This window comes from Salmo salar, chromosome ssa07 (assembly GCF_905237065.1).
Source record: "Salmo salar chromosome ssa07, Ssal_v3.1, whole genome shotgun sequence".
In the NCBI taxonomy this organism is placed as follows: domain Eukaryota; kingdom Metazoa; phylum Chordata; class Actinopteri; order Salmoniformes; family Salmonidae; genus Salmo; species Salmo salar.
The window spans coordinates 43,520,525-43,545,377 of record NC_059448.1 but is presented as its reverse complement, the minus strand read 5'-3'; the positions used below and the strand labels follow the sequence as shown (position 1 = coordinate 43,545,377).

At 43.6% G+C, this 24,853-nt stretch overlaps 3 protein-coding genes across 4 annotated transcripts; 1 reads left to right on the top strand and 2 right to left on the bottom strand.

The window, feature by feature from the left end:
- Positions 1-205: 205 nt before the first annotated feature.
- On the bottom strand, positions 206-4,948 carry atp5f1c (ATP synthase F1 subunit gamma). 2 transcript variants are annotated; one of them, NM_001139678.1, is given in 9 exon segments: positions 206-589; positions 1,198-1,294; positions 1,590-1,745; positions 2,700-2,764; positions 2,946-3,089; positions 3,230-3,437; positions 3,842-3,973; positions 4,160-4,194; positions 4,798-4,854. In NM_001139678.1, coding segments are annotated over 9 exon segments (882 nt in total). In that variant the 5' UTR covers positions 4,839-4,854; the 3' UTR covers positions 206-585.
- On the top strand, positions 4,943-9,310 carry LOC106609268 (DNA/RNA-binding protein KIN17). The gene is made up of 12 exons (XM_014207874.2): positions 4,943-5,192; positions 5,516-5,610; positions 5,784-5,827; positions 5,949-6,071; positions 6,168-6,352; positions 7,657-7,705; positions 7,824-7,881; positions 8,012-8,126; positions 8,238-8,357; positions 8,510-8,609; positions 8,750-8,850; positions 8,993-9,310. The coding sequence occupies exons 1-12, from the start codon at positions 5,079-5,081 to the stop codon at positions 9,053-9,055; spliced, it is 1,167 nt and encodes a 388-aa protein (XP_014063349.1). The 5' UTR covers positions 4,943-5,078; the 3' UTR covers positions 9,056-9,310.
- Positions 9,311-9,472: 162 nt separating this feature from the next.
- On the bottom strand, positions 9,473-24,500 carry LOC106609267 (inter-alpha-trypsin inhibitor heavy chain H2). Its single transcript, XM_014207873.2, has 20 exons — positions 24,103-24,500; positions 23,833-23,862; positions 23,275-23,313; positions 22,093-22,265; positions 21,847-21,951; positions 21,459-21,621; positions 21,104-21,340; positions 18,708-18,824; positions 18,329-18,497; positions 17,983-18,108; positions 17,621-17,802; positions 17,216-17,401; positions 16,313-16,452; positions 15,967-16,139; positions 15,649-15,783; positions 10,961-11,074; positions 10,674-10,881; positions 10,361-10,533; positions 10,044-10,155; positions 9,473-9,843 (listed from the first exon to the last, which is right to left on the bottom strand). The coding sequence occupies exons 1-20, from the start codon at positions 24,193-24,195 to the stop codon at positions 9,693-9,695; spliced, it is 2,826 nt and encodes a 941-aa protein (XP_014063348.2). The 5' UTR covers positions 24,196-24,500; the 3' UTR covers positions 9,473-9,692.
- Positions 24,501-24,853: the final 353 nt, after the last annotated feature.

The following is a 24,853-nucleotide window of genomic DNA, read 5'->3' as shown; positions in this document are numbered from 1 at the left end:
GACTGGTGTCCTGATAGCTTTTATTTTTTTAAGGGTCTGTGATCAACAGATGCATATCTGTATTCCCTGCCATATGAAATCTATAGATTAGGGCCTAATGAATTTATTTCAATTGACTGATTTCCATATATGAATTGTAACTTTGTAAAATCTTTGAAATTGTTGCATTTATACATTTTATTAGTCTAGAATAAGAAGAATTGTACCAAATACCATAACTTTTATTTAAAAGGAATTGAGTGCAATGATAACCTTTTGAAGTGATACATTCCATAGACAGCCTATATTTGGCAGTGCATTAGCATTTTTCAGACACAAGGAAAACATAATAGCAATGTCAAATTGTAGCCTAGCTTTATGCTCAAACACCACTCATTTTCATAGTCACAAGTAGTATTTATTGTGAGTAGAACTAGGAGGACATATGAAAAGGAATATGTTTCTCTGTAAGAGGTTTATTTTTTACCGTATATTTTACAAATAGAAGCACAAATGTTCATAAAACTCTCGATGACAGCCGTTTGAAGTACTCAGAAGCATGTACGCCAGAACAACAGGCGATGATAGCAGGAGGACCTCGTCCATTTATCTGAAACCACACATTCAGAAAAAACGGGATGAAATCAAAATACCCAACCAAAATGTCACAGTAAATGTGGGGGAATAATAGGGTTTCTATTCTGATTTTAACAAAAAACACTGGATACACGATCGAACACACTAGGCCCTAGAGGGAGCTATTCCATCTTAAGACTACAGTGGGATGGTTTTCCGGACACAGACTAAGCATAGTCCTGGACTAAAAAGCACTTGCAACTATCTCCTTTGAGCATAGCACATGTACCCTAGGGGCTGTTACCTACAATCACATGATTTATGTCCTGGTACCAACATGAGGGATTGGAGTAATAAGGTTGATAGAAAATAATGATTAGTGAACAAACGTAAAAAGAAGTCTAAATATTTAATAATGACAGACAATGGGTGGGCTCATGCAAGGAGTCAAGTTGGGGATATTTTCAAAGGTCTAGGTAACTAATCAAGGTTAAGAATGAGTGGGGATGGATGTGTGTGAAGAAGAAAAAAACATTACTGTGAGGGACAGATCAAACACCAAGGGGAGACAACCAATGTGTGAGGGAGAGAGAGGGACAAAGAGTGAAACAGAAAGAAGCTGAGAGTGTGAACAGTACTCACAGGGCAGCAGCTCCAGAGATGATCTCAATGAGCTCCTTGGTGATGACAGCCTGCCTGGTACGGTTGAAGGTGAGGGTCAGCTTGTCAATCATCTCAGCTGGAGGGGACAGAACAGAGCCAGGGTTGATATGAATCTGAGAACAAAGCCATCACAGTGCAGGCACACAGACCTGGCAACCAGATTAGCTGATATTGTAATATCAACGGCAAACCTAGAGGTATAACACTAGGGCAATCAAGCAGTAGAGGGAGACTGAGGAAGATAATCACAAAGGACTACAGCTACTGTGTGTGCTGTGAGGAAGGCAGGACGACTACGACTTAATAGACAAGTGAGGAGGATGAGCAGTAAGCCAGTTGTTAGGGGCAGCGGCTGAGGAGGAGATGCTCACAGGCGTTCTTGCTGGCGCTGTCCATAGCGGTCATCCTGGCACTCTGCTCGCTGGTTGTGGACTCCTTCAGGCCAAAGTAGATGATGTTGACCAGGGCAAACTCCTGGTAGTTCCTCAGCACGTCAGCATCAATGTCATCATAGATGCCCATGTTCTCTGTTACAGGAGAGGAAAAAGAAGACGTATGATGTCAGTTGGCCATTTTGTGGGGCATACATCTTTAACCCCCCCTACAGTCGATTGACGTACAAGCGCATCAACCTAATGAACAAAACAAATTATAATCTAAATCTGTCAGTTAAAGGTTTTTTGCATTGGGAGCCACCGCATCCGCTGATGTAGCACTTCCACATCTGGCAGACCATGAGACATCCCGAAAAATCGGTCTTCTCGTGAAAACGTCTGTAGTGTCCAAACGGTTTGACCTAAAAACTATTATGACCACTCTGGAAAGGGGACTCTCAAACACAATGGTGTCTTCGTTTTCCTCGACCAACCCGACAAATGTCAGGAGACTCGTCTGAAGTCGGTACTGTCGATGTGCCAACTTCTGTTTGGGAAGGTGCGAACCGTTTGGGCTACAAACTAATAGGACCCCCACTGCTGAAAGGAGAGTCTCACGAACGCGATGGTGTTCTGTTTTGCTCTACAACCCCCACAAGTGTTATGGGACTCTTCTGAAGGTAACCAGTACCGGGGTTTTTTAACAAATGGAAATATAAAGGTAGTTTAGTGCCTACCCTCCAAAAAAGGGGTTAAATGTATGTACACATTTTGTATGTGTGATATATCACACACTGAGTTTATATATCTCCTAGATTTAGGACAGACACGTCAAAACCTTGTTGCTTATGATTTCTTTTTGGACTGTCCTTTTTGCCATGTATGAATGTGTTATTCAATGTGTTTCCATGGGCTTTAATAGTAAAGGCCAAATATATGTATATATTGTTTTAAAACCTAAAGGGGTCTTAAAAACAAAACAATCAAATAGCTAAATGATCCATAGTATGACCATCGTAAAACAATTCCAGATGTCAGCGTAGCAGCACCCCCTCCCCAACGACAGACTAAAGAAGTAAAGCGACCTTCAAACCAATGGTGTTGTACCTGAATTAGCAACAGTATCAATGGAGAAGATGGGCTTCTCATCAGTCTTGTAGGAGATCACAGACCTGAATGAGGGGGGAAAATAACATCCATTCAAGACTTGTTTTGATAATGGGCTATGTACTTTGAAGGATAAGGATGGGACTATCCATGACGTGAATCTTCCCATACCAATAGTGTCTCAACTAAGAAAACATTTGGAGGAGACAAGACACTGATGTGGCTGTGAAAGGAGTCCATCCATACCTGAATCTGTTGTAGATGACAGCACCCTGGTCAAACTCGTAGCCCATGTTGAGCAGCTCTGTGGCGACGATGGAAGCGTCGGTAAAGGTGGGGGGCTTGCGGCCCACCTCCTTGCAGCTGAGCAGCAGGTAATTGCCGTGTGTCCTGGGTGGCGGGGAGGGAACACTGTTGTCATGGTAATAAACTAAATTCCAAAGGGAACCACTAAAGTGGACCGGTTGCTGTGGGCATCATACAGTAAAGTAAAGCTGACGTGGCTGCATTTCTTTATCATCATTCTGTACCTCTGCAGGATGTTCCTCAGCTTGTCCCCCACATTGACTACCATCACCTCCTTGCCCTCGCCGGTGAGGGTGGCAATCTTGGCCTTGATGGCCTTGGCCACGTTGGAATGGACGGCGCCACAGAGACCACGGTCAGACGACACACCGATCAGGAGGTGCTTGTTGGCCACTCCCTCCGGGGCCTGGATCTCAGCCTTCTCGTACAGGGCTGGGGGACATACAGGGAAGAGAAGAGGGACCATCAACAGGTTTGTTGAACACCCCGGTCAAACGTCACAAAAGCCTTTCCAATAAGTGTGTGTGGAACAACCCTGATAGTACAGGGATGGTATTCAAGAAGCGCCTGAGTACCAGGGCTAATTTAGGATCAGGTCCCATTTGTCCATGTAATCTTATTCATTGTGATATAAAAGGCTAAACTGATCCTAGATCAGCACTCCTACTCTGAGACTTTATGAATAAAGGCCCTGATCTACATATGCCCTCTCACTATAGTCTTAATAGAGGACCATAATAACAGACAGTCATGACCGTCACATAGAAATCGTCCATTCCTTTGGACTTTAGCGTGTGTGTGTATATAGAGATCATGCAGAGCGAGCAATGACATACCCACGGCGCCGTTTCCATAGACACGGGCGGGCTTCAGCTGCCTCTCAGCGCGGGCATACTTAGCAGCGGCCACCATCTTCATGGACTTGGTGATCTTTTGGATGTTCTTGATGGACTTCAAACGGATGGTGACTAGAATGGGAACGAAGGATGCCACTAACTGACTAAACATTTGAGGTTCAAAAACATTGAGACACACAGCTACAATATCATCATGATTTAAAAGTTTCACTTGTGCATAACACTTTAAAGAGGAAGCTCAAGGGTGAATGTTATGTAATACAGAGTAGTCAAAGAGATGGCATGGTAAATACTTACTGTCCTTCAAGGTAGCCATGTTCCTGACCTGCCCACTACAAAACAAACAGAATTAGCTAGGTAAGTTAGAAACATTATCATTGTAAGTTCGCAACATATTGAGGATGTTCACGTTTAGGGGATTACAAACTATTTGCCTCCCAATACAAATAGCTAGCTACCTATATGCGAATAAATGTTGTTAGTACAACTATACAAGCAATCTGTTAGTTAACGTTATCCTAGAGTCCATGTCACCAGCTAACGTTAGCATGTTAGGTTTATCCAGAAAATGCATGCTAACTTAGTTAGCGGGAGGGAGAGTGAATTTGACAAGAGCTGAACACTGTTCTGAAAACATCTGGCGTTGTACGAATTACTAAAGGACCATTTAACCAACGTTAGTTAGCTGTCACACAATACAATGACATGGCTAGTTAGTTAGTAAACTAATGTAATCTTAGCCACCGCACCGGCTGAACTTGGCCATTCACAGTGCACCATACACCATCTGCGGCCTACACCGGTTTAGCGCGCCCTTGCAATGTTTAACATGGCTCATCAACGCATACGACGTACATATTTGTAATTTGTGTACGACAGCACAACGCTCAAAATCATGTTGTCAAAAATACGGAATTTTGCAAATAAAACGTTACCATTGTGGGAGGAACACCAACGCGCTGGTCCTGGCGAACATGATTACTTCGATGAAGGTCAGACTCACAGGACTGCGCAAGCGCAAGTAAATGGCAACATGTGTACGAAAAAACAAACCTCGCGTTACTTCAAAGTACACGTAAATTGATGACGAAATACCCACGGAAGCGGCATATTTTTATGAGGAAGGAGAAGAGCATAACATTTGAACGTGTTCGAGGATTATTTCGAATATAAATAATTGTCTTGCATATGTTTATGTAGACGATTATTATTTGACATGGGGAAAGAGGGTTTTCTAAGCCCAAAGGCGATCGGGAATAGGATTAAAGCAAAAGGTCTTCAAAAATTGCGATGGTATTGTCAAATGTGCCAGAAACAATGTCGAGACGAGGTAAGAAAGATGGCTAGCTAAATTAGCTATCTAACGTTAGCTATCTAACATTATAGAGCGTAACGTTTGGCATATTTGCTAGTAGGTGCAAGCCAAATGTTGCACGCGTCATAAACGACCTCCTCATTGGGACATAATTTAAATTAACCATGTAAGTTAGCTAGCGAGCTAGATAGACTGTATTGTCCTCAGGAAAGTAACGTTAGCTAGATCTCGATCAGGCATGTCAGAAGTTAGGCTCTGCGCACTAACGGTAACGCCAGGGACAAGAGCTAGTTAATACAATACAGAAGGTTGAACTAACTCTCCCTTTCTGCCCATAGAATGGCTTCAAATGCCACTGTATGTCCGAGTCCCACCAGAGACAACTGCTGCTGGCCTCGGAGGACCCTAACAAGATCATGGACAACTTCTCACAGTGAGTCAATCAGCATTTGCTTAGGTCTGGCTGTTGCTATGTCGTGTTCTGTAACACTGTCTCCAATAAATGTTAAAATGGCATGTCAATAATGGTGTAATGATGAGCCAGGAGAGGTGTTCCACCAGTGGACTTACTTGCTTTCTCCTCTCTCCACTCTTCCTCTCACCAAGGGAGTTCAAGAATGACTTTATTGAGCTGATTAAAAGACGCTTTGGTAATATTTGATTTCTTCTGAATCTATATATTATATGTGCACGCAATATTACACTAGCTACTTATAAAGAGACCGTAAGATAAACCTCAACCTGACTGAATGTCTTTCTCTCTCTCTCCAGGAACCAAGCGAGTGCAAAACAACATTGTCTATAACGAGTACATCAATGACAGAGAGCATGTCCATATGAACTCCACCCAGTGGGAGACTCTCACTGAATTCACCAAGTGGCTGGGGAAAGAGGGTACTTTCACGCTCATGCCTCTTAGAACGGAGGTTATGTGTGTCTGTCTGTGTCTGTCAGATCCCTGACATTGCTGTGTTTGATGACTTCTCCCAGGTTTCTGTAAGGTGGATGAGACGCCCAAAGGCTGGTACATCCAGTACATCGACCGCGACCCAGAGACCATCCGGAGGCAGGAGGAGCTGGAGAAGAAGAAGAAGCAGGACCTTGATGACCAGGAGCGCAGTGCCAAGTTCATAGAGGAGCAGGTCCGCCGGGGCCAAGGAGGCAGGGAGCCAGAGGTGAGAGAGTACCACTACTGCCCTCCTCTGACTATGAGGACATATTACACTCTGTCTGCTGAACAAGGACTGGCCAAGGGTTCTGTTTACTAGGAATGTAACGATTCACTGATACGCATCGGCACCCGGTACAAATGTTTAAGATACACGTGCATTGGTCCGTGGGAGCCCAAACTGATCAAAATGTTGCATGTATTGGTCAGAAAATCTATTTAAAAAGTTACAAACCCCCAGTTCACTAATGTTTTTCCAAAAATACCTCAAATCTTTTGTGACTGAATTGATGTGTCCTTTCCTTCAGTAGCCTATCTAACTAAGCATGTCAATTCATATGACAGTCATTGATCTCCAAGTCAGATAACAACTGCGCACAGAGCAGCTCGCACCAACGAGAGCCTATCCCTGATCTAATATTCATACATCTGTGTGACACTATCTGCATTCAAATGCTTGTGAAATGGCTTTCGCAATGTCAAATCTTAGGCTTTATTAATTGGGTGACAACCAATGTAATTTGCTGGGTCATTGTTACCAAATGCACTGTACATTTATTTTTTACTGGCTGTTGTTTTACTGGAGTTGTATAGGCTACTGGAGTGGACACAACTCACATCTTTCTGATTGCACATCTAACTTTTGATTGGGGCTTTTCGATTGCCAGGTTCACCATACAAAATTGTTTTGGTGGTTTTGCTTTAAAGAATCAGTGCATTTTGTCATTTTTACATGAACAGGTTAAAGTTGTAATTTCATAACAAACATTTTGCAAGCCTGTGGTCAGAGCGGGAGATGAGCAACTCTCCTCCGTAAAGTTCACAACCATTCGCTTTTGAGACGGGGGTGAAATCCAAAGCTGCGTTATATTAATTTTCTATTTCAGCTCATTTCTAAAGATAAATATAGACATTTTACAAAATAATCAGGTGAATGAGATTTCAAAAGTGAGGGGGAAAAAAGCATAAATTCCCCCTCCCCCAATCAGATAGTGGTAAATGCTCAGTTTGCCCTCTGGCTCAGCTCAGGCGCCTACACACACCATACATCATTCTCACACACAGCTCAGAGGAGTCATCTCCGACAGATCCAGCTCAGAGGCTCCGCTCCTAAACTTCATCAGTATCAGATTTTAATTTAGAATGGAAAATAATTCAACCAAATCACACAGAATTATTTCAAACTAAAAGTTTTGTTCCTGTATCGAATCGTGCTTGAAAGGAAAGATTCACATCCCTACTGTTCAGCAAAGATACTGTTTACCTATGACATGTCATGGACTCAAAACAATCTGTCCCTCTTTTTTTCAGGAAGCACCGGTTTTCACTGAGTTGAAACGAGAAAGTGAAGAAGAGAAAGGTATGTTTAAAAAAAATATATATATAGGTAAGTCATGATGCGTTTGGTCAGAAATGATACCGATTACACCGTTTTGTCCGCTTATCTCTCGCTGGTTATATTTCGGATTATATTTCAGTTACCTTCAATCTGGCCAAGGGCTCCTGTTCTTCTGCGGATGGCCCATCTAAAGCCAGGTACAGTAATCTGAAGCTCAGTAAGAATGACTCACCGTCATCAATAGCAATGCAAAACATCAAAAGTAAATGACTGTGGGGATTTCACTCTTTCACTCAGATTAACACTGTGTCTACCTCTTCCCCATAGTGTGGCCCTAGGTCCCAGTGCCCTGAAGGCAGCAGGATCAGGGAAAAGGAAAGATGCGCCCTCCACCTCAGAAGCCAAAGAGAAGAAGAAATCAGCCCTGGATGAGATCATGGAGGTACGGTAGTGTTTCCAGTTCTCCCTCTCAGATCTGACTTGATGCACTGTCAAGTTAACTCTGTGTTAAACACGTGCGCATGTAACCCTTTGTGAGCTGTGTTATGTTCAGATGGAGAAGCAGAAGAAGAGGTCTGTGAGAGCGGACCACTGGCTGCACCCCGGCATCGTAATCAAAGTTGTTACCAAGAGACTGGGGGAGAAATACCACAAGAAGAAAGGAGTCGTCAAGGTAACACATTAGTTCCACACATGCATGATCATATCCAAGATGTTTGATTGGGCCAGTTTTGTGTTCTAAGTAGCTTATAAGAGGTTTATAGTCAATACGCTGCCATTGAGAAGAATATCATATGTATTTAGGCTAACAGTTGTATGTTGTAGGAGGTGCAGGATAAATACACGGCCGTAGTGAAGATGATTGACTCAGGGGACAAACTGAAACTAGACCAGAGTCACCTGGAGACGGTCATCCCTGCACCAGGTAACCTAGTTCTCGCCACGGTTACTCACACACATGTCCACAGGAAATTGATGATTTGCAAACTGTACATTTTTACTTTATCTGTAATCTGACCTGTTATTTCACCAAATCTAATCAAATCTATCCCATCTGTCCCACAGGTAAACGGGTCCTGGTTCTGAACGGTGTGTACAGAGACACAGAGGCCCTACTGGACTCCATAGACGAGAGAAAGTTCAGTGCCACCCTCACACTTGACTCGGTAAGGACCAGGCACGAAATGGCTCTCGTCATGCATCAGTTTCTACCGTTTGGTGGTGGAATAGATGTTTGGTATAGCAACTGCTTTGGGATGATATGAATGGTTCTTATTTTCTCATACAAGGGTGTGTTTTCTTCCTCAGGGTCGGATGAAAGGGAGGAGGGTGGACGGGATCGCCTACGAGGATTTCTCTAAAATGGCCTGATCTATCATGACTTCTGTTACATGACAGCGTAACCCAAGAGCCCCTACCCTTCCACTGAGGCCCATCAGCCGAGAGACTCTACTGTGTCAGAGTTACTTTCTCTAAATATGCATTTTCTATGGAGGTATCTCTTCAAGCAATGATTATGTGGGGGGGGGACATTTTCTTTTTAGTTTTGTATTGTTATTAAAATGGTTCTCAACAAATACATTTAATGTTGTAATATTACTTATTGAATAAAGTTTGACCTATGAATTGTTTGATACAATGGTTGATTGAAAAACATTTGGATTTTGCCATGTCAGATGAGATCTGAGAAATACAACAGTCACTGGAATGTTCTGGTTAAGAAGTGTACATAAAGTTCAAACCCGGCAGCATAGTCTTCATGAAAATAATGAAACATTCACACTGCTATACATACTGATACTGCTTTTTATAACGTTTTATAAAGAGAGAGAGAGTTGTCAGACAGAGATGTGATATGAAAACAGGTAATAACAGATATGTGTCTAGTCAGATTGACTGCAAATGTGTGTGTCTCCTGTACCTGTGGAATAGGATATCCCTTAGAACTACGCCCTGTCTCTGACTGCCTGGGTTACGTGGTACCCCTGTGTGCCTGGCGATTGGTCGCTCAGAGCGGGAGCGGCAGGAAGCTGTCGAGTCGTGGGACGATGTAGTTGGTGTAATGGCCGTCGATGAAGCCTTTGCCACTGTTGTGGATGAACCAGCAGAAGACGTCAGATCCACGTTTATTATCCCGCCTGTAGTCCTTCTGCCAGCCCCTGTCACACACATCCAATAGTTACAACCTCATCCACAAGCCTCACTGTGTTAGCACTCACATGCACTATGTCCCACTGTGTGATATGGTGGAAGGATTACCTGAACAGAGATGAAGTCTACCGACTGAGTATGTGTGACGTGTGCTGATGTTTTTCCTGTAATGGTGTGTGGTTTTACTCGGCAGCAGGGATGTTCTTACCTGGTGACGACCAGCTTGTTGCCCTTCACCTCCATGGTGGCCTCCTTCTTCAGAGGGTCAGCTCCCCGGTGCAGGTTAAACACCCTCACCTCTGGCTCCTTGCCAAACTGACCTACACACACACACACACACACACACACAGATCAGTGAAACCTAGTGAAGTAGGCTACGATTAAATATAGGGATACTGCTGCAGGATTCACTTTAAGAGAGACGTAGGGTATCTTGCCACTATATGTAAAATAATTTAATTAGATTATAACATTATTGTAACAGTACAGTAACAGGGTAACACTTGGGTCCAATAGGTGACCTACCTATAAGGCCGTGGGCCTGCGAGGAGTACTGGTTGTTGTTGGGGATATAGAGGCCCAGGAAGTCCACGTGGGTTGGGTGTTTCTTCCACGCACGATGTAGCAGCACCATCACAGTGATCTTGTCATCCACCGTCACCATCACCTTGGAGTCCTTCACTATGGAAACCTTCACCCTGAAACACACAGAGATCATAGCACGTGGTTAAAACAGGAAACCGTGTACTTTTGAAATGTACTTTTTTACCTTACCACAGTAAAATAGGCTGACGGTGCCTGACCAGCGGTTTGTGTGTGTGGGTGTGCATGTTCCTACCTGTCCTGGGTGATGTCGGCCGTGGCTCCCCAGGTGAAGGAGTGGTTGTTCCTGCCGTCAGTCAGGTCGATACGGTCGGTGCTGACTGACAACCTGATGCCGTCAGGCTGGTAGAACACTGAGACGGTGCCAAAGTACGTGTTCACCTTCTCCTTGTCCTCCACCCCCACCCTCTTAGAGCCAACCAACTGACCATTCACCACCACACCTGGAGGACAGAGAGGGCGGTGAATAGAGGTAAGTGGACACAAGCAGAGACACACACATTTTTGCATGCACACACATACCTGCACCAGGGTCTGACACCAGATTGAGGATGTGTCCAGGTTCTGAGTCGATGTTGAAGCAGATGTCCATGTTGTTTTTAGGCAGGTGGACGATGAAGTGAGGGTCGTTCTCCACTGTCACACAGAAAACACACAGACAGACAACCGTTACTATAGTGACACAATGGACATAAGAATATTACCCACTGCAAAATTGCCAGGTAGGGAAGTAGGCAATGTTGATGGCGCAATGCAGCTGCTTTTATCTCAATATCAAATCATTTCTGGGTAACAATTAAGTAACTTACTGTGATTGTTTTCAATTAAAATGGTCAAAAAGAATAAAAAATAGTTACATGTGGACAGTACCAAAACATATTATCTAATGATTCTGACTCATTGCAGCAAAATCTGCAGTACTGGGATAGTTGTATCCCCCATATGTATAACATTCTATTGGTTGCAAGAATTTTGTATAGTCATTTAAATTGGAAAACACGAAGCTTTGAATCCAGCGTTGTTTTCTGTATCAGTTCATAAACCATGTGCCATGGAATCAATGCATCCAAAATTTCTTCCCGACTATTTTGCAAATATATATGGCACAGCTGTCATTTTTTGGGTCCTTAAATGAAACTGGTATACTTTTTTATTTATTACAATTTTCTTTAGCCAATTTTGGTCTTTAATGCAGGGCCGACAGACAAGTTCCTTACTTTCTCCCCCTTCCACTTGCCTCTACCATTTAACATTTTGAGTACAGGAGACATTTCCACATATTTTTGTTAGCTGCATGTGTAACAACTCTGCCAGTCCTATTTAGGATATCATTTACAAAGATTGTACCTTTTTTAAACATTCTTTCCAAAAATATAGTTTTTTTAATCAATTAGTATATTTGAATTTAACCATAATATTTGTTGTAATATTTGTTCTGTTTTTTTTCTGGTGGATTAAACTGAAATTGCAACCAACTTTTGTTTTAAAAATAGAGATATTTTGTAGATGATTTCATTTTCAAATAACCGAAAGTGAGAGTCTGTAATCTGAATAAAGGGAAAAAGACCATTCTTGAACATGGTGTAAGACATCCTTACTAATCTGCTAGGGAACCAGTTCGGATTTAAGCATAAACTTTTGAATGACTGAAGCCTTTAGTGAGAGGTCTAATGCTTTAATATTTAATCATTATTGCCCTCCGTATTCATATTATTTATATAAATAGGCCCATTTAATTTTGTCTGGCTTGCCATTCCAAATAAAATAGAATATTTTTTGCTCATATAATTTAAAAAACAAGTCGCTAGGTGTACAGTAGTCAAGGCCATAAGCAAATAGGTAAACTGGGATATGACTAAAGAGTTAATGAGACAGGTATTTTCCTTTCCACGGTAGCAAGATCTTATCTATTTTTGCTAACTTTACATTAAAATGCATTGTAATGAGATAATTTCTTTCTTTCGGGATATGAATACTGAGTATGTCCACTTCACCGTCAGACCATTTTATTGGTAAATTACACGGTAATATAAAAGTTGTATTTTTTTGTGATCCAATACGTAATATTGTATACTTACCATCATTTGGTTGTAATCCAGAGGAGACAAAAAAATTATCTAGATCCTCTATGAGGCTGTAGAGGGATCCAAATTGTGGATTTAAAAGTAAACATGAATCATCAGCGTTCAATGACACCTTTGTTTTTAAGCCCTGGATTTCTAGGCCCTTGATATTATTGTTGGATCTGCTTTTAACATTTCGATGGCCATAATAAATAGATATGCCGATAGTGGACAACCTTGTTTTACTCGCCTTGACAGTTTAAAACTTTCTGAGAAGTAGACATTATTTACTATTTTACACCTAGGGTTGAAAATTCTAATATTCCATATATTCCAGTCATACTTTATATATATATATATATATATATATATATATATATATATATATTCCAGTCGTAACTTTATCAAAAGCCTTTTCAAAGTCAGCTATGAATATCAGGCCTGGTTTCCCAGATTTGTCATAGTGTTCTATTGTTTCCAGTACTTGTCTTGTATTATCTCCAATGTGTCGTCCATGTAAAAAAAACTGTCTGATTAGGATTAATAATATCTTTTCAATTCTAAGCGCTACGCACTTTGCTAGAATTTTTACATCACATCAAAAAAATAGCTTCTTAGCAAAATGCAATTTCTCAAGGACAACTTTTGCTAGGACTGTCTGGGAGTGGTCTGAGAGAGGTGCATAATTGGAGGAGCCTAATGGGAGGGATGTGTAACCTGAAACTAGCTGTTATGTTTTATTTATTTTTATTTCACCTTTATTTAACCAGGTAGGAAAGTTGAGAACAAGTTCTCATTTACAATTGCGACCTGGCCAAGATAAAGCAAAGCAGTTTGATACATACAACAACACAGAGTTACACATGGAGTAAAACAAACATACAGTCAATAATACAGTAGAAAAATAAGTCTATATACAATGTGAGCAAATGAGGTGAGATAAGGGAGGTAAAGGCAAAAAAAGGCCATAGTGGCGAAGTACATACAATATAGCAAGTAAAGCACTGGAATGGTAGATTTGCAGTGGAAGAAAGTGCAAAGTAGAAATATAAATAATGGGGTGCAAAGGAGCAAAATAAAAAAATAAAAAAATAAATACAGTAGGGGAAGAGGTAGTTGTTTGGGCTAAATTATAGATGGGCTATGTACAGGTGCAGTAATCTGTGAACTGCTCTGACAGCTGGTACTTAAAGCTAGTGAGGGAGATAAGTGTTTCCAGTTTCAGAGATTTTTATAGTTCGTTCCAGTCATTAGCAGCAGAGAACTGGAAGGAGAGGCGGCCGAAGGAGGAATTGGCTTTGGGGGTGACCAGAGAGATATACCTGCTGGAGCGTGTGCTACAGGTGGGTGCTGCTATGGTGACCAGCGAGCTGAGATAAGGGGGGACTTTACCTAGCTGGGTCTTGTAGATGACCTGGAGCCAGTGGGTTTGGCGACGAGTATGAAGCGAGGGCCAGCAAACGAGAGCGTACAGGTCGCAGTGGTGGGTAGTATATGGGGCGTTGGTGACAAAATGGATGGCACTGTGATAGACTGCATCCAATTTATTGAGTAGGGTATTGGAGGCTATTTTGTAAATGACATCGCCGAAGTCGACGATCGGTAGGATGGTCAGTTTTACGAGGGTATGTTTGGCAGCATGAGTGAAGGATGCTTTGTTGCGAAATAGGAAGCCAATTCTAGATTTAACTTTGGATTGGAGATGTTTGATGTGAGTCTGGAAGGAGAGTTTACAGTCTAACCAGACACCTAGGTATTTGTAGTTGTCCACATATTCTAAGTCAGAACCGTCCAGAGTAGTGATGCACGACGGGCGGGCAGGTGTAGGCAGTGATCGGTTGAAGAGCATTCATTTAGTTTTACTTGTATTTCAGAGCAGTTGGAGGCCACGGAAGGAGAGTTGTATGGCATTGAAGCTCGTCTGGAGGGTTGTTGACACAGTGTCCAAAAAAGGACCAGAAGTATACAGAATGGTGTCGTCTGCGTAGAGGTGAATCAGAGACTCACCAGCAGCAAGAGCGACATCATTGATGTATACAGAGAAGAGAGTCAGCCCATGAATTGAACCCTGTGGCACCCCTATAGAGACTGCCAGAGGTCCGGACAACAGGCCCTCCGATTTGACACACTGAACTCTATCAGAGAAGTAGTTGGTGAACCAGGCGAGGCAATCATCTGAGAAACCAAGACTATTGAGTCTGCCAATGAGGATGTGGTGATTGACAGAGTCGAAAGCCTTGGCCAGGTCAATGAATACGGCCGCACAGTATTGTTTCTTATCGATGGCGGTTAAGATATCGTTTAGGACCTTGAGCGTGACTGAGGTGCACCCGTGACCAGCTCTGAAACCAGATTGCATAGCGGAGAAGGTGCGGTGGGATTCGAAATGGTAGGTAATCTGTTTGTTGACTTGGCTTTCGAAGACCTTACAAAGGCAGGGTAGGGTAGATATAGGTCTGTAGCAGTTAGGGTCAAGAGTGTCCCCCCTTTTGAAGAGGGGGATGACCGCAGCTGCTTTCCAATCTTTGGGAATCTCAGACGACACGAAAGAGAGGTTGAACAGGCTAGTAATAGGGGTTGCAACAATTTCGGCAGATAATTTTAGAAAGAAAGGGTCCAGATTGTCTAGCCCGGCTGATTTGTAGGGGTCCAGATTTTGCAGCTCTTTCAGAACATCAGCTGACTGGATTTGGGAGAAGGAGAAATGGGGAAGGCTTGGGCGAGTTGCTGTGGGGGGTGCAGTGCTGTTGACCGGGGTAGGGGTAGCCAGGTGGAAAGCATGGCCAGCCGTAGAAAAATGCTTATTGAAATTCTCAATTATAGTGGATAGGCAGAGAGGTGTGCAAACTCTCTTTGTTATTGGCCTATAAACTTATATCGCTTGGTGATGTCATCAGTCAGTCCAAAAACCCCACCCAGCAAAACAAGCTGAAATTTCAGGCAGACTTTTCAAACAGCTCTTACACAGTGCATTATCATAATATTCACAATTTCACAGCATTATTCCAACCTCATAGTGTGGAAATATATATACAACACAGGGAATGGCTATGTGTGTCTTTCTACGTATTGTGATATGGACAGGTAGAGAAGCATTAAACTGTAGCACAGATGTGTATAGAGGTGTGTGTGTGTTGTTATTGTCACCTATGGTGATGTGATCTGGTAGGGGCCTCTCGGCGTGGCTAGGGGGGGCAGGGGTGGTCATCTGGACCCAGGGGGGGATGCTGTGAACCATCTGCACTGGAGTCCTTCCTCCGAGAGCAGTCATACCAGATCCTCCTACACACACACACACACACACACACACACACACACACACACACACACACACACACACACACACACACACACACACACACACACACACACAAAACGAGTTTGGGAAAGCTTTAGTCACTCTCTTGCCCTCATGTACATTTACAAGACCCAAAATGGGGGACTCTAGTGATTTTTATCAGGCACCTGCACAACAGCCCTGTTTGGGGTCCTTAGGGGAGTCAGCGAGCAGCCTCTCCTTGGCCTCCTCACTCTCCACCAGTAGGGCAGTGAGGGGCGTGACAAACTGGTGCTCCACAGCCAGGGTCAGGATCCTCTGTGTGATCTTCCTCTTCTGACCAGCAGTGGGGGCCAGGGACCTGCAGGGAACAGGGATATAACATTCACAAAATGTTACTCTGTGTGTTTATTCATGTTCTGTATTCTGTATCGAAGGGCTGGCAATTTATAGCACAAGCTTTGTATTCACTCCTTAGATTGAAAATAAAGATGTGTTAAACTCTCTCTCTCTCCCTTTCTCCCACTCTCTCACCTCTCGGCCAGTAGCTGGTTGACAGTGATGTAGGCCCACATCTGTCTGGCGAAGCCAGTGAAGGCATGCTGCTGCTGGGCCAGTGCAGCGTCTAGCTCCAGGTAGTCTGCTTCAGTCTGAAGGGACAGGTCCAGACGATCCTGGGAGGAAGAGGGGGACAGAGAGAGGGTAGGACACAGGTGTGTGTGTGTGTGTGTGTGTGTGTGTGTGTGTGTGTGTGTGTGTGTGTGTGTGTGTGTGTGTGTGTGTGTGTGTGTGTGTGTGTGTGTGTGTGTGTGTGTGTGTGGTATGCAGTGGTGTAAAGTACTTAAGTAAAAAATATTTTTAAAGTACTACTTAAGTAATTTTTTCGGGTATCTGTACTTTACTATTTATATGTTTGACTACTTTTACTTCACTACATTGCTCCATAAAAGTATGTACTTTTTACTCCATACATTTTTCCTGACACCCAAAAGTACTTTTTACATTTTGAATGCTTAGCAGGATAGGAAAATGGAAAATTCCCCCACTTATCAAGAGAATATCCCTGGTCATCGCTACTGCCTCATATCTGGTGGACTCACTAAACAAAAATGTTTTGTTTGTTAAATATGTCTGAGTGTTGGAGTTTGCCCCTGGCTATCTGGTTTGGTTAATATAAGCAATTTCAAATGATTTATACTTTTACTTTTGATACTTAAGTATATTTTTGCAATTACATTTAGTTTTGATACTTAAGTATATTTAAAATCATATACTTTTAGAATTTTACTCCAGTAGTATTTTACTGGGTGACTTTCACTTTCACTTGAGTCATTTTCTATTAAGGTATCTTTACTTTTACTCAAGTATGACTTTTGGGTACTTTTTCCACCATCGTGTGTATGAGTGTGCATGCGTGCATGTGTATGTATGACTCACAGAGGATGCAGTGGTGAAGCTGTTTAGAGTAGTGGAGTCAGAGGGCAGCACCTTCCCAGCCACCACCAGCTCTGAGCCACTGAAGTACTTGTCAAAGTGGTTCTGTGTGACGTCAGAGACAGAGTCCTCTGGGAACTGAACTGTGATCTTCCTCAGGAGAGGAGACGAGACCTGGCTGTAGAACCGCTGGAGGGGGAGAGCGGAGGAGGGTGGTGAGTTCCCAGAGGTCAGAGATGGCGGTGAGAGAGTAATTATACAACAATAGGAGGAGAATTCAGAGGAGAGGTAGTCCTACAAAGGGGGGAGAGCGGAGGGAGGGGATGGAGGAGGAGTAGTGATACAACTGGATGCAGGATTAGGGAGAGAAGGATGAATGGGAGTTTTAGGGGCAGGGGTCTATTGTACCCGTATCTGATCTGAGGCGTCGTGGCTGGTGTAGATCCTCTGGGCCACGCCCCTATTCTCCATGGCGATGCGTTCCAGGAAGTCGTAGTCGACATCGAAGCCGATGCCCAATGAGAAGAGAGAGAACTCCTCCCTCATGACCTTCTTCAGATTCTTCTGGATGGCGCTGAGCTTGATCTCTCCTACACAGAGAGGGAGAGATGGTGGATGACGGTAACACAATAATATGAAGGGCAGTACACCACTAGAGGTTATTAGATGGGGTGTGAGGGTGAAAATTAAGGGGGGTGAAGTGGTATGAGGTGGGTGATGAAAAGTCAGTCAGTGTCCGTTTTGGGATCAGCAGCGGTAGGATGTCTCACCGACAGTGGGGTCTCCATCAGACACCAGCATGATCATGGAGACAGAGCGTGGGTCAATCATGCCCTGATTGGACGCCTTCACCAGCATCTGCACCGCCCTCATCAATGCCTCATTGATATTGGTGCCTGAATCGGGTCAAAGGGCAGCGAGAACCAATCAGATACATTTCCAGACACAGCCTTTCATTATCTACCACTCTTTCCTCTCTTCCTCTTTCCTCTGTCTCTCCCAATTACTTAATTCCACCCAACCCTCTACTTCCTTATACTCCTCCACATCTCTCTCTCTTTCTCTGTCGCTCTCTTTCTTTCATCCCTCCCTTTTCTCTCTCCGTCCTTCTCTCACCTCCGTTGGGTTTGATGTTCTGGATGTATTTCTTGGCCTCAGCCACCTGTATGGTGCTGCCTGGAACCAGCTCCTCGCTCCAGCAGCGCACGTTGTGGTTGAAGTCAACAATGCTGAAGTAGTCATCCATGGTCAGGTCATCCAATATGGTCTGCATAGCCTCCACAGTCTGAGAGAGAGAGAGAGTTATAGAGCAAGAGAGAGCGATAAAGTCATAAATGAGATTGGAGTAATTTAAGTGCAGTTTCACAGAATACCCACATGAGGGCAGTGTTGCATTTGGCAGGCAGGCTCTGCCGGTTGTGAGAGAAGAGAGATGTACGACCCTGATGGGGCACAGATTGACCCCTGTGAGTTTTTCTGTGGTTACGTCACACACCTGCTTCATCTTGACTCCCCACATAGATCCACTGACGTCGATGACGAACACAATGTTTTTAGGAAGGGGGGAGAGGTTGGCCGGGGCGAAGAAATGCACAAAATGCCCGTCAGAAACCTAGGAGAAACAGTGAGATAACAGTGACCCATACTTCCTGTATTACATGTCTGTTACAAAGTAAAAGTAACTTTTGGAGAGATTGGAAACCCAAATTGGTCTACATGGACAAGTTCTGGCCTGGTTTAGATCTTATCTGTCGGAAAGATATCAGTTTGTCTCTGTGAATGGTTTGTCCTCTGACAAATCAATTGTAAATTTCGGTGTTCCTCAAGGTTCCGTTTTAGGACCACTATTGTTTTCACTATATATTTTACCTCTTGGGGGATGTCATTCGAAAACATAATGTTAAATTTCACTGCTATGCGGACGACACACAGCTGTACATTTCAATGAAACATGGTGAAGCCCCAAAATTGCCCTCGCTAGAAGCCTGTGTTTCAGACATAAAGAAGTGGATGGCTGCAAACTTTCTACTTTTAAACTCGGACAAAACAGAGATGCTTGTTCTAGGTCCCAAGAAACAAAGAGATCTTCTGTTGAATCTGACAATTAATCTGGATGGTTGTACAGTCGTCTCAAATAAAACTGTGAAGGACCTCGGCGTTACTCTGGACCCTGATCTCTCTTTTGAAGAACATATCAAGACTGTTTCAAGGACAGCTTTTTTCCATCTACGTAACATTGCAAAAATCAGAAACTTTCTGTCCAAAAATGACGCAGAAAAATTAATCCATGCTTTTGTTACTTCTAGGCTGGACTACTGCAATGCTCTACTTTCCGGCTACCCGGATAAAGCACTAAATAAACTTCAGTTAGTGCTAAATACGGCTGCTAGAATCCTGACTAGAACCCAAAAAATTTGATCATATTACTCCAGTGTTAGCCTCCCTACACTGGCTTCCTGTTAAGGCAAGGGCTGATTTCAAGGTTTTACTGCTAACCTACAAAGCATTACATGGGCTTGCTCCTACCTATCTTTCCGATTTGGTCCTGCCGTACATACCTACACGTACGCTACGGTCACAAGACGCAGGCCTCCTAATTGTCCCTAGAATTTCTAAGCAAACGGCTGGAGGTAGGGCTTTCTCCTATAGAGCTCCATTTTTATGGAATGGTCTGCCTACCAATGTGAGAGACGCAGACTCAGTCTCAACCTTTAAGTCTTTACTGAAGACTTATCTCTTCAGTAGGTCCTATGATTAAGTATAGTCTGGCCCAGGAGTGTGAAGGTGAACGGAAAGGCTGGAGCAACGAACCGCCCTTGCTGTCTCTGCCTTGCCGGTTCCCCTCTTTCCACTGGGATTCTCTGCCTCTAACCCTTTTACAGAGGCTGAGTCACTGGCCTACTGGTGTTCTTCCATGCCGTCCATGGGAGGGGTGCGTCACTTGAGTGGGTTGAGTCACTGACGTGGTCTTCCTGTCTGGGTTGGCGCCCCCCCCCTTGGGTTGTGCCATGGCGGAGATCGTTGTGGGCTATACTCGGCCTTGTCTTAGGACGGTAAGTTGGTGGTTGGAGACATCCCTCTAGTGGTGTGGGGGGCTGTGCTTTGGCAAAGTGGGTGGGGTTATATCCTGCCTGTTTGGCCCTGTCCGGGGTATCATCGGATGGGGCCACAGTGTCTTCTGATCCCTCCTGTCTCAGCCTCCAGTATTTATGCTGCAGTAGTTTATGTGTCGGGGGGCTAGGGTCAGTCTGTTACATCTGGAGTATTTCTCTTGTCTTATCCGGTGTCCTGTGTGTATTTTAATATGCTCTCTCTAATTCTCTCTTTCTCTCTTTCTGTCTTTCTCTCGGAGGACCTGAGCCCTAGGACCATGCCTCAGGACTACCTGGTATGATGACTCCTTGCTGTCCCCAGTCCACCTGGCCGTGCTGCTGCTCCAGTTTCAACTGTTCTGCCTGCGGCTATGGAACCCTGACCTGTTCACCGGACGTGCTTGTTGCACCCTCGACAACTACTATGATTATTATTATTTGACCATGCTGGTCATTTATGAACATTTTAACATTTTAACATTTTGACCATGTTCTGTTATAATATCCACCCTGCACAGCCAGAAGAGGACTGGCCACCCCTCATAGCCTGGTTCCTCTCTAGGTTTCTTCCTAGGTTTTTGGCCTTTCTAGGGAGTTTTTCCTAGGGAGTTTTTCCTAGCCACCGTGCTTCTTTCACATGCTTTGCTTGCTGTTTGGGGTTTTAGGCTGGGTTTCTGTACAGCACTTTGAGAATATCAGCTGATGTACGAAGGGCTATATAAAAATAAATTTGATTGATTGATTAAAGTGACACAAAGAGTGTGTTACTGCGTGTGTTTCTGTCAGTGTGTGTACCCACATGCAGTTCCCCGGCGTTGCTGTCTCTCAGGACGTCGTATTTGACGGTAAAGACGCCATCGATAGCGCTGGTGGTGCAGTTCTCACACTTCCTCTGCTGCTGGAGCGAAGGCTTGAACACCACGTGAGCCTTGTCCTTAGAGGAGGTGAGTTTGGCCATGCCGCTGAAATGCTCTCCCAAGGTGTTCGGTGTCTCCACAGAGGCGATGCCGCTGGGCTCATAGATATACACATCCACCTGCAGAGAGACAGGGAGAAGGTTCAAATACGCTGTCCCATCAGCACTGACCTATCAAATACAGTCGTTAAATACCACACACAGGCACGCACACACGCACAAACGTAGGCTCTCTCACCTGGAACTGAGGCACCAGTCGTCCAGGCTGCAGGTATAGTGAGTGTTCATAGAAGCCCAGCTTCCTCTGCATCATTTCCTGGTAGTGCAACTCAAACTCTATCTTACTGCCGGGAGGCACGTGGACCTCCGTCTTAAAGGTCTCCATGTCCTGGGAGTTAGCCCTGTGGTGTAGCATTACCAGCTCTATAGTCAGTCACAGGACACTAGAAAGGTCTTATGTAACAACAATGTTTGTTATACACGGCATAGACCGTTATGAAGGGCATAGGATTCATAACGGTCAAAAAATGGGTGGGAACCCATTTCCTTGTATTGTCCAAGATGTCATTCTTCAGTATAGCTACACTAAATACCATAGCCATGGTGCATTGTGGGCTGTACGGTACCTGACGAGGCCTGCGGCCTTCCCTCTGGCTCTAGCCTGAGCGTAGAGGTTCCTAGCCACAGTCTTCTCCTTCACTGAGCCCACAAACGTGATCCCATTCACATTCCTAACAACAGGACACAACATAGTGCACAGCTCTTTCCATTCATTTCAGGGTTGTATTGCAGTGTGATTGCGATCGTGACATTGGGATTGTGACTGAGAATTGAGATTGTGATTTTTATTGTGATTGAGACGGTTGGCTCACATGGTGAAGTTGGTGATGAAGGCTCGTTTGGGGATCTGGACGTTGAAGCCAATGCTCTGGGCATTTGAACCAGAGTTGACCACAGAGCTCTTGACCGTGGTGTGGCTGAACCGCGACGTGATGCGGCTCTCCACCTTGTAGCTCTTAACTGTGATGTCATCACCCCGGATGGCCTACAGGGAGAGGTGGAGCACGTGAGACTGACTTTGGCTGTGATGTCATCAACTAGGGACGAGTGCCGTTGCATAGGAATTGTGAGTCATGCTCTCTACATCTTTACATCTAAACCACATAAAACAACTGGTTTCGGGACACAGAATTTTAAAAAAATCGACAAATCAAAATATCTGACTGAAAAATGGATAGGAAACATGTTTTTTGGAGTATCTACTTGATGATAAAAAAACCTTAAGAACACCTGCTCTTTCCATGACAGACTGACCAGGTGAATCCAGGAGGAAGCTATGATCCCTTTTTGATGTCACTTGTTAAATACATTTCAATCAGTGTAGATGAAGGAGAGGAGACAGGTTAAAGAAGGCTTTTTAAGCCTTGAGACAATTGAGACATGGTTTTTGTGTGTGTGCCATCCCGAGGGTGAATGAGCAAAGCAAAATGTTTAAGTGCCTTTGAACGGGGTATGGTAGTAGGTGCCAGGTGCAGCGGTTTGTGTCAGGAACTGCAACGCTGCTGGGTTTTTAACGCTCAACAGTTTCCTGTGTCTATCAAGAATGGTCTACCACCCAAAGGACATCCAGCCAATTTGACACAACTGTGGGAAGCATTGGAGTCAACACGAGCCAGCATCCCTGTGGAACGCTTTCGACACCTTGTAGAATCCATGACCCAACGATTTGAGGCTGTTCTGAGGGCAAAAGGGGGAGGTACAACTCAATATTAGGAAGGTGTCCCTAATGTTTGGTATACTCAGTGTATAATGTGTGTGTCCAATAATGTTTGGTATACTCAGTGTATAACAGGCTGTGAATTCTGAGAAAGAAAATGACACATTTTACCACAGAAACGTTAAATGGATGTAGCAACTGCAGAGTGAAGTCAATAACCTATCTGTCAGCGGATTCTCTTCAAACAGGACCATTGATTAGTAGATAAGAGGACTAAACTCTGTCACATTGGACAGAGGGGTCGAACATCAAGCAGAGGCCAGAGAGAGAAACCTACCTCAAAGTCTTCCTGCTCCTCACTGGTCAATATCGCCCTCTGGAAACACACAGAAACAATCAGCTCTGAATCTGCTTTACAGATACCCATTCTAAAACCCCAAATAGCAAGCAATGCGGATGCAGGAGTATCTGTATTGTCCCATACTGCCCTCAGAGAGAAAATGTTTCATATGTAACAGTAACTATAGGTTGGTGATAATGGCATAAAAATTCTATAGACATTCTAAATGAAATGTTTGAATTGTCAGTAAGCCTATATTGACCACATGTATAGGACTTTCATTGGGTTCAAACCATTGACCTCAGCGTAACACCTTTATCAATAGTTCAGAGGTCAATGAGGCAGACTGCTTGCTTTTACATGTTGTTGGTATTCTATTTCCGTAACTGTGCAAAACAAAAAACCCACCTCATAATATGTTGCGTTATTGAATCAATGTAATATTGAATATAAGAAATGCACATTATTAACAATTGTGAATAGCAAACTATGACATTATATAACATTAATTCAGACAAATTGTTTGAAAAAATTAAAAAAAGAGTTTCATCTCACCTTAAATCGTCCATGTTGTTCCTCTAATGACTGGTAGAACAAAAGGGTCGTTTGTAAAATAGAGAATAAAAGTTGTACATTAATCAATCACATGGACATCACATAAAATATAGTTCTGTAAAATACACATTTGTATTTATTAAGAATCGACATTAGCTGCTGCCAAGGCAGGAGCTACTCTTCCTGGGGTCCAGCAGCATTAAGGCAATTAAGACACATAAAACAATCTCATTATCGTATAACAGTCGACATTGAAATATATGAACTCACCGTTTCCGTCTCCCACTCTCCCTCTACCACAAACTCAAAGCAGTGGGTTTGGTGTAGGGCCAACAGGCCTAGGAGGAGAGCCAGGCGTCTCATGGTTCCAGGCCTGTATGTGTTGCCTGAGGTTTAACACTCCCAGATATAGTCCTTCAGCCGGGACCCAAGAGGGAGCAGAAAGATCCCAAAATGAGGGTTAAAAATCCACTGAGTGCTGATAGAGGCTTGGCCCCAGTCAATATTTGTTGTGTTTCACGTAACCCGGAGAGGGAAACTTTGAAACTTGACCTGCCGTGTAGGAGGGTAAATACAGCATATTTGGGATCGTACAGGTTCGGTTTTGGGCTGGTTTTCTCTTTGATTTATGCAGGCCTAAAGCCTGCAACACGCACAGACAATCAGAACTGGGTTTCCAATGCTGGTATGTACAGATTTAAACACTGGCATACTGTAGCAGTAGTTTCCTCTCTCTATGTGATCATAATAATACCTGTGGATTGGCCACGTGGCAGTGGAGGTAACGTTTGGACTGTAGACAGAGTTCAAACATTCCATTTGGCGCCAAATTTGGCCACTTTGCATGGCAATCACTGTGAGGTCAGGTCAATTCTCTTTTCGCTGTGCAACAACAACCGAATAAAAACAGAAATAGAGGGGAAAAAGGGACTATTGACCTTTGTCACCATGCTGGGTGTATACTGCATTAAAGGAATAATCCACTAAAAAACTATATTTTGGTATTTGTAGTCCACTGTTG

What these genes read in the sequence shown, in the direction of transcription:
- LOC106609267 (XM_014207873.2), bottom strand. Translation starts at nt 24,195, where the DNA reads ATGAGACGCCTGGCTCTCCTCCTAGGCCTGTTGGCCCTACACCAAACC. An exon ending in ACCAGATCACATCACCATAG is followed by an intron (nt 11,075 to 15,648) that starts GTGACAATAACA and finishes TCTGTGTGACAG; the next exon opens with TGGAGAACGACCCTCACTTC. An exon ending in GCAGGCCCACGGCCTTATAG is followed by an intron (nt 10,156 to 10,360) that starts GTAGGTCACCTA and finishes GTGTGTGTGTAG; the next exon opens with GTCAGTTTGGCAAGGAGCCA.
- atp5f1c (XM_014207850.2), bottom strand. Translation starts at nt 4,838, where the DNA reads ATGTTCGCCAGGACCAGCGCGTTGGTGTTCCTCCCACAATG. An exon ending in CTGAGGAACATCCTGCAGAG is followed by an intron (nt 3,090 to 3,229) that starts GTACAGAATGAT and finishes CCCGCCACCCAG; the next exon opens with GACACACGGCAATTACCTGC. An exon ending in CAGCGCCAGCAAGAACGCCT is followed by an intron (nt 1,295 to 1,589) that starts GTGAGCATCTCC and finishes TGTCCCCTCCAG; the next exon opens with CTGAGATGATTGACAAGCTG.
- LOC106609268 (XM_014207874.2), top strand. Translation starts at nt 5,079, where the DNA reads ATGGGGAAAGAGGGTTTTCTAAGCCCAAAGGCGATCGGGAATAGGATT. An exon ending in GCTGATTAAAAGACGCTTTG is followed by an intron (nt 5,828 to 5,948) that starts GTAATATTTGAT and finishes CTCTCTCTCCAG; the next exon opens with GAACCAAGCGAGTGCAAAAC. An exon ending in AAGGAGGCAGGGAGCCAGAG is followed by an intron (nt 6,353 to 7,656) that starts GTGAGAGAGTAC and finishes TCTTTTTTTCAG; the next exon opens with GAAGCACCGGTTTTCACTGA.